The following is an 8,215-nucleotide window of genomic DNA, read 5'->3' on the forward strand; positions in this document are numbered from 1 at the left end:
CCCAGCTCAGAGATGGGAGGGGTTCTATAGATAGCTGAGCAGGGTCTTGACTCAGAAGTTTGTTCCTGAATCAAGAGTAGCACGTAATATTGTTCTGAACATTGTATCTGCTTTTAGAGTGGACATAATGGACACCTGTAGAGAAAATACTTGACTCCCTTCCAGATGCTAGGCCAATGGATGAACAAAATGGTTCACTTCACTACTGTTCATATAGCTATTCTACAGGAAAGATTTGTGCTTTCTCTTTAAAAAAATTACTTTTTAAAAATACTTAATTTATTGGGAGGTGGCATTGGTTGATAAAATCATACAGGTTTCAGGCATATAATTTTACACTACTTCATTTTCATATTTTACTAGAGGCCCAGTGCATGGATTCATGCACCGGTGGGGTCCCTAGGCCTGGCCTGTGCCCTCTCGCAATCTGGGACCCCTTGGGGGATGTCGGACTGCTAGTTTCGGCCCGATTCCTGCAGGCTAGACCGAGGGACCCCACCAGTGCACAAATCCATGCACTGGGCTTGTAGTATGTATATAAGATCTTTGGTTAATCTCTTCCCACCCTCACCTCTTCCCTCTGAAATTCCTCAGTCTGTTCCATGTTTCCATGCCTGTGCATTAAGTGTCTGCCCCCTGGTGTTCAATGTGTATTAGAGCTACGGGTCGAACAGTTGAATGATTGAATGGTCACTTAGGCTTTTATATATATAGACTAGAGGCCCATTGCACGAAGAGATTCGTGCAATAGGCCTTCCCTTCCCCTGGTTGCTGGCATCGGTTTTCCTCCGGCACCCGGGACCCAGGCCTTCGTTCCAGCCCCTATGTATGCAAATTAACCACCATCTTTGTTGGGTTAATTTGCATACTCTCCTGATTGGCTGGTGAGTGTAGTGGAGGGATGGTTCATTTATATGTATGTCTATTATTAGGTAAGATTGTGTGTTTACCACCCCAAGTCAAGTCTCCTTCCATCACCATTTATCCCCCCTTTATCCTCATTAACCTCCCCCAACCCCTTTCCCTCTGGCAATGACCACACTGTTGTCTGTGCCCATGAGTCTTTCTCTTCTTTTTTTTTTCTTCTTTTCTTAATCCCTTCACCCTTCACTCAGCCCCCAACTCGCTCCCCTCTGACAGCTGTCAGCCTATTCTATGTATCCATGAGTCTGGCTTCACTTCTCACCTTCCATGCAAGTCCCCCAGTCGTGTCTAGGGGAGGGTGGCATTGGGGTGCAGAGAGGGCAATTATGTCTATCTCCCCAGGCTGGACAAAGATGCATTTGAGGCGGAAACGCAGTATCTGCTGAAGGCTGTGGAAGAGAGGAACCCCCAGCTGACCATTTGCAGTACACCTTGGAACAGAGACGAGCTGATGCTGAAAGGTGTGATCGTCTGACAGGGAGCACCCTGGCATCATCTCCTTCGGGCACATCCAGTCCTGCACACTGGCCATCAGGGCGGTGGGAGCTGTGAGTTCCTAGCTGCTCCTCCACAGCGTTCTCGCAAAGTCACTGTGGAATGTGAGTCAGTGGGGACCTGCTGTTTGTGCCCAAGACCTCAATCCCCCATCCCTGAAATTCCCACCCCACCTGGTAACGCTTAGAAGAACAAATACATTAAAGGGCTACACACTTTGGAAAGCATGCCTTCACTGTCTCCATGGATGTCTTCAAACGCGGGCGTGGGTTTGAGGGAACCACTATCCTCGGACACTTCTGACGGAGAAGTGATGCTACAATGGGTCCGTGGGTTTTAGATTTCATCGTTATCACAACAGCAAACATCCACCCAAACATGACGTTTTTAGTTCTCTGGTCTCGTTAGATTTTTAAAAATATGTATTTGTATTGATTTCAGAGAAGAAGAGAGAGGGAGAGAGAGAGAGAGAGAGAAACATCAATGATGAGAGAGAATTGTTGATTGGCTGCCTCCTGCAGGCCCTTTATTGGGGATAGAGCCTGCAACCCGGGCATGTGCCCTGACTGGGAATTGTACCGTGACCTTCTGGTTCACAGATTGATGCTCAACCACTGAGCCACTCCGGCTGGGCTCAAATTAGATTTTTAAAAAATATATATATTTTATTGATTTTTTACAGAGCTGAAGGGAGAGAGATAGAGAGTTAGAAACATCGATGAGAAAGAAACATCAATCAGCTGCCTCCTGCACACTCCCTACCGGGGATGTGCCCGCAACCAAGGTATATGCCCTTGACCGGAATTGAACCTGGGACCCTTAAGTCCACAGACCGACGCTCTACCCACTGAGCCAAACCAGTCAGGACTAATTTTTTTTTAAATGCTGTCCACATTTATTTGCTCTTCGGCCTGGCCCTGCCCCCGCGCCCAGCCCCAGCACCCGCGCCCCGCCCCCCCCCCCCCCCTCAATCGCCAGTCTCTCATCTCCACAGACAACTGGTCAACTCAATCACTCTGACCTGCCACTAGAGACGAAGTCCAGTACAGCCATCTGGTTGACCCTGTCTCTCATAGTCCCCACTACTGCTGGAGACTAAGTCCGGGCCCGGCCATCTAGTTGACCTGGCAACCATCAGTCCCTACCACAGCCCTGTGCCAGCGGTTTTGGGAGTGCTGGTCGACCTGGTTTCTCAGAGGGGGTGGAAAAAAGGGGGAGGAAGGAGCCCGCCCTCGCCCCCACCCCAAAGGAGCCGAGTTCGCCACCACCCATCCTACTTCCCTGTCTCAGCCCAGGGCCCAAGGCCCCGGCGGGGTTTGGGAGAGGAGGCAACAGTCACCATGCTGGGCGCAAAAGGAAAGTCATTTTAAATTTTCTTTAAAAAAAATATTTTTATTGATTTCAGAGATGAAGGGAAAGGGAGAGACAGAAACATCAACAATGAGAGAGAATCCTGGATCTGCTACCTCCTGCACGCCCCCCACTGGGGATGGAGCCTGCAATCCAGGCTTGTGCCCTTGACCAGGAATTGAACCCCGACCCTTGAGTCCACAGGCCAACACTCTATCCATGGAGCCAAGCTAGCTAGGGCTCTTATTTATCTTTGTTTTGTTTGTAGCTAGGGCTCGTTTTTAATTTTTGAGGAAATGGCCTACTGTATGGACCTCTTAAGCATGCCTGTATGTGTGTGTGTGTGTGTGTGTGTGTGTTGAGCAGAGGAAACTTTGCTCAATTATAGATGTTCCACTTTTAAATTTCAGGGGAGATATAAAGGGCCGGTCCCTCCTCAATGAGGCTGCTGTGCCCCTCCAGTATTTAGATATGACCAGTTTCTGGTCTAATAGAAATTACGTTTCCAAATCTCCACTCCTCCTTTCGTGTAGGACACCCTAACTAGCTTTTTAAAATATAAGTATTATCTTTTTCAAATGTATCCACCCAGCTTAATTCAATGTTTTCCTTTGCAAGCATACATAAACACCTGTCATAATTCAACATTTCCCGGTTCCCCTTTGCCTGTACATATAACATTCATGCCTCTTGACCCTACATGGGATTTGATTTACGTTGAGTGTAATATTAAAAAAAACATAATAAATTTTATTTTTAATGTGTATTCTTTAGATTTTTAAAATTAATTTTTAGAGAAAGAAAGAAGAAATATGAGAGAGGAGAGAAAGGAACATTGATTGGCTGCCTCCTGCACGCTCCCAATCCCGGCCATGTGCCCTGACCAGTAACTAAACCAGCAGCCATGTGGTGTATAGGACAATGCAAACCAACCGAGCCATATGGGCCAGGGCAACCAGCTTTATTTTTTTAGAGCAGTTTATGTCGACAGTAGAATTGAGAGGAAGGTACAGAGATGTCTCATAGTTGAGAGACATACTCGCTGCTACCACACGTGCCTAGTTGAACTAAACCAAGGGTGGGAACCTTTTTTCTGCCAAGGGCCGGTTGGATGTTTATAGCATCATTCACAGGCCATACAAAACTATCAGCTTAGAAGCCAGCCTGCTAGCCCTACCTGGTTTGGCTCAATGGATAGGCACAGTTGGCCTGTGGACTGAAGGGTCCTGGGTTCAATTCTGGTCAAGACACATGCCCAAGTTGCAGGCTCAATCCTCAGTAAGAGCATGCAGGAGACAGCCGACCAGATTCTCTCTCATCTTTGATGTTTCCATTTCTCCCTTCCACTCTGAAATCAATAAAAATGTATTTTAAAAAACCACAAAAAAACCCCAGTACGATTAAAAAAATAATTAGCCTGCTATATTTGGCCAAACAACTGATTTAGCCCTAATCCCTTGGCAGGGCCAGACCAAATGACTTTTCAGGTCTTAAATGGGGTCAAAGACCCCACCCTTGATCTAAACAGTTGATAAATGGCAATAATGATCCCATCCTACTGGTATTGTCAATGGTGCCATTGGAAACCTTATTCTAAAAAGAGTATGAAAATGCAAAATATATAGAATATTTCAAGCAATCTCAACAACTAATGAATCGAATGACTTGCCATATTGAACATTTCCTATGACTCAGGGTCTTTTCATGTATAAATTTTCTCTTTATTATTCTGCCCAATTTTTGATGTGTTCTTTTGCCTTTACCTCAGTGTTAAGAGTTCTGATGGTGTCCCTCTATCTGTCCTAGGTACCACCTTCCCTGAATCCTGTCTGTACGTAAGAACAACTTCTCCCCGGGGATAAGCCACACAAAAATAAAGGACATCATTTTCGTTGTCCATTGAGGAACAAGGGAACAGGGTTCAGTGTATGACTATGTCCTGGTCTCCTGTGGAGTCATGTAGACATTGGGATGGGGAAGTAGGGGGGGCGGCTAGGGAAGGTGATATGGGGAGCAGGGCTGGTTGTTGAGTCAGGAAGTGGGAGCGTGAACACATCTTCCATCACTCAGTCCCCACAAGGCAGCTGCCTCACGCTGTGGAGGACAAGCATCATGAACACATTCAGGTCAGTGGCTGTAACTGGTGACATTCTCAAAGCCCACTTCATGCTCACAGTGTCCCACAGACTCCCCACCACCCAGTCCTCCCTCTGCCCACCCCTCCCCGCGGCAGGGTCTCACATTTAGAAGCCGAGAGGGACACATCAGAGCCCTGGCCGCTGTCACTGACTGAGGGGGGACACACGAGGACGGGATCAGAACCCTGGGACAGGAAACTAAGGAGGAACTTTGGGGGTGAGGACCCCATGGACTCATGCATGCTCTGTCCCAGGGACTCAGGGGTCACCTCTCCATACTCACTGGCAGCCTGAGCGTAGCTCCCTCCTTTAGCACCTGTGAGAAGAAAAGATCCTGTGAGAGACCAGGGAAGAGGCAGGGCCATGAGGTCCTAAAGGAAGCCCTAGTCCTGGGCCCCAGAGAAGTTTCCAGAACCCTGTGTATAGACCCAGGGCAGGATCAGGAAACCTGAGGGAAGTGCATGTGTGGGGACTGGACCCACCGCCCTCCTGGAGGTCTGTGCTCAGCAGGGACCTGCCCACTGACTTGGGGCTGCTGGGAAGTGGGTCCCCACCACCAGCATCATCAGGTGATAAGTGGGTCCCCCATTATCCCATGGGCCTAACTACAGAGTAAGTGTGAGCACAGAACCCACACTGGCCAGCACACGCATGGGGAGGGTGCTTCCCGTGAATGAGGCGGGACACACGTCTACCTGGGCTTGAACCCCCAGTGGGACAGACACTCAGACCCCCCCCCCCCCGCCCACCTGAGCGCCTCCTCCCCCACATCACAGCTCCAGCCACGGCTCCCAGCAGAACCAGGCCCCCAGCGATGCCCATGATGATGAAGATGAAGGTGTGAGAAGGCGGCTCTGTGGGGAGAAGGGAAGGGAGGGTGAGGGCCCTGACCCCAGGCCTCAGCCCCGACCCCACTGAGGTCCCCCAGGCCCCTGCTGCCCTGAGAAGAGGCTCTGTGCCCACGGCCCCTCCTCACCCCATCTCAGGGTCAGGGGCTCGGGCAGCCCCTCGTGCTGCACATGGCACGTGTATCTCTGCTCCTCTCCAGGGGGCACCCCCACGGCCGCCCACTTCTGGAAGGTGCCGTCCCCCGCAGGCCTGGTCTCCACCAGCTCCATGTCCTGGGTCTGGTCCTCCCCGTCACGCTGCCAGGTCAGGCTGATGTCCGCAGGGTAGAAGCCCAGCGCCCAGCACCTCAGGGTGACCTCATGGGCAGAGACAGGGTGGTGGGTCACGTGTGCCTTTGGAGGGTCTGAGGGGAGGAGAGAAAATGCAGGAACTTTGCATCCGCCATGGACACTCCAGCAGCGCCCATGTGACCATCCTGAGAATGGACAGCCACCTGGGGTGGGGGAGGGAGCACACAGCCCACACATCAGCCTGGACAGAGGCACCTGGAAGGACCTCCTAGTCTTTAGAAAGTTCTAGAATCAGAGAGACACAGCCCAGGGCAGGAGGCAGGTCTCTGAGGGGAGAAAAGGGATTTGTGGTCCTGATCTGGGTGGAGGCCACGTGACTCAGAAAAGCTGGGGTCAGGCCTCAGACACAGTGGGTGTGGGCAGCGCACAAGGCCTGAGAGAGAAGGTCCTCGTGGGTTCCAATAGCTGATGGGCTATTTCAGGGGGGGTCTCCCTGCACCCCAGGAGAACCTGCACTCCTAACTGTCCTTTATAGGAGGGTGGCCCTCTGGTACCTGACCTGGAGATCCAGGGGGGCTCCCTCCCCTACCCAAGGAGGGGTGTCTGACACTGACCCACTGTCCTGTCTCCTTGTAGGAACCCCAGTTCTGGGGAGAGGGGGCGATCCCAGGGCCCCTGGTACCTGCGCGCTGCAGGGTCTCCTTCCCTTTTTCCAGGTAAAGCCGGAGCCACTGCATGCACTCCCCCTCCAGGTAGTTACTCCTACGCTCATGGAAACGGGTAGCCTCCCACTTGCTCTTGGTGATCTGAGCCGCCATGTCGGCCGCGGTCCAGGAGCGCAGGTCCTCGTTCAGGGCGATGTAGTCGGCGCCGTCGTAGGCCCACTGACTGTACCCGCGGAGGAGGCGCCCATCGGGTCCCATGTCGCAGCCAAGCATGCACTGGAAGGTGTGAGACCCTGACCCCGCCCCTAAGTCAGCTCCGCCCCGCGGTCAGCCCCTCCCCGCGGTCAGCCCCGCCCCGCGGTCAGCCCCACCTCGAGGGCATCCGGGCCGGAGCGCAGCCTTCCCCCTCCCCCGCCCCCTCCCGCCCCGCCCGCCCCGCGGGGTCTGAATCTAAAACTGAAAGTGAAATCGGGTCAAAGTCCCCTCGGGCTCCTCCCGGGTGGGGGCCGGACGGGTGAGCCCCTTCGGGGCGACGCTCGGACCCGGACCCTCGGGGCGACCCCGGCCCGTCCGTGGGGAGGGGGATCGTGACGGGCCCGGCGCGCGGCTCACCGTCCTCGCTCTGGTTGTAGTAGCCGCGCAGGATGTTGAGGTTCCGTCGGTAATTCTGTACGTTGGTCTTGCTGGTCTCCGTCTCCTCCTCCCAATAGCCCGGGTACACCTGCTCCACCCACGGCTGCTGCATCCACGGCGCCCGCGGCTCCATCCTCGGATTCGGGGCGTCGCTGTCGAACCGCACGAACTGCGTGTCGTCCACGTAGCCGACGGCGAAGAAGCGGGGCTCCCCGCGGCCGGGCCGGGACACCGCGGTGCGGAAATACCTCAGGGAGTGGGGGCCTGGGGGGCGGACGGGGGGCAGGGCCGGGGCTGGACACGCGCCTTCCCGGCCCCGCGCCCCCGCCGGGTCCCCTCGCTCCTCCCCGCCCCGCCGCCCCCTCCGACCCCGCACTCACCGGCCCAGCTCGGGGTCAGGACCAGCGCCCCCGAGAGCAGCAGGAGGAGGGTGGGGGGGATCAGGACCCGCATCTTCGGCGTCGGCGGGACCATCTGAATCCCGGCGCCTCCGCTGAGGAGTTTTAACGGGGAGCCGCGGGGACGCTGATTGGCTGTTCTGGAAACCGCTCGGCCAATGGGAGTGAGAAGTGGGGCCGCGTCACTAGTCTCCAGGATGGAGGCGCAGACACAGGTTGGGAGAGGAGAAGTGAAAGCCAGGTCAATGGGGAGCCCGCATACTGAGCTGCCCCCCAGACTCTGTCCCTGCGGAGCCCTGAGCGCAGGCCTGGGCCCTGGGACTCGGTCCTGCCCCTTCTCCCGCGCGGGGCGCCGTCACTCTGTCCCCGAGGCCTGGCCCGGGCGCTGTGCTGTTCAGGGACTTTCCAGGGTTTTGGTGTCACCATCTCTGTGCGGCCTCACACACAGGCAGGCGCCCAGATAACCTTGTGTG

The 8,215-nt window shown here is 54.2% G+C and overlaps 1 protein-coding gene across 2 annotated transcripts; it reads right to left on the reverse strand.

Moving 5' to 3' along the window:
- Positions 1 to 2,752: 2,752 nt before the first annotated feature.
- On the reverse strand, positions 2,753 to 7,818 carry LOC308530509 (class I histocompatibility antigen, Gogo-B*0102 alpha chain-like; the record flags this gene model as incomplete). 2 transcript variants are annotated; one of them, XM_081107210.1, is made up of 8 exons in its annotated part: positions 2,753 to 4,863; positions 5,011 to 5,058; positions 5,191 to 5,223; positions 5,657 to 5,761; positions 5,884 to 6,159; positions 6,729 to 7,004; positions 7,324 to 7,608; positions 7,725 to 7,818. In XM_081107210.1, the coding sequence occupies 8 exons, from the start codon at positions 7,816 to 7,818 to the stop codon at positions 4,859 to 4,861; spliced, it is 1,122 nt and encodes a 373-aa protein (XP_080963336.1). The 2 variants fall into 2 exon arrangements, with proteins under 2 accessions (XP_080963336.1, XP_080963337.1); XM_081107211.1 differs by lacking the exons at positions 2,753 to 4,863; positions 5,011 to 5,058; positions 5,191 to 5,223 and adding an exon at positions 5,291 to 5,355 and having other exon boundaries at positions 7,725 to 7,797.
- Between the last annotated feature and the right edge of the window lie 397 nt (positions 7,819 to 8,215).

This window comes from Myotis nattereri (genome assembly GCF_964212035.1).
Source record: "Myotis nattereri genome assembly, chromosome: 15".
NCBI classification, from domain to species: domain Eukaryota; kingdom Metazoa; phylum Chordata; class Mammalia; order Chiroptera; family Vespertilionidae; genus Myotis; species Myotis nattereri.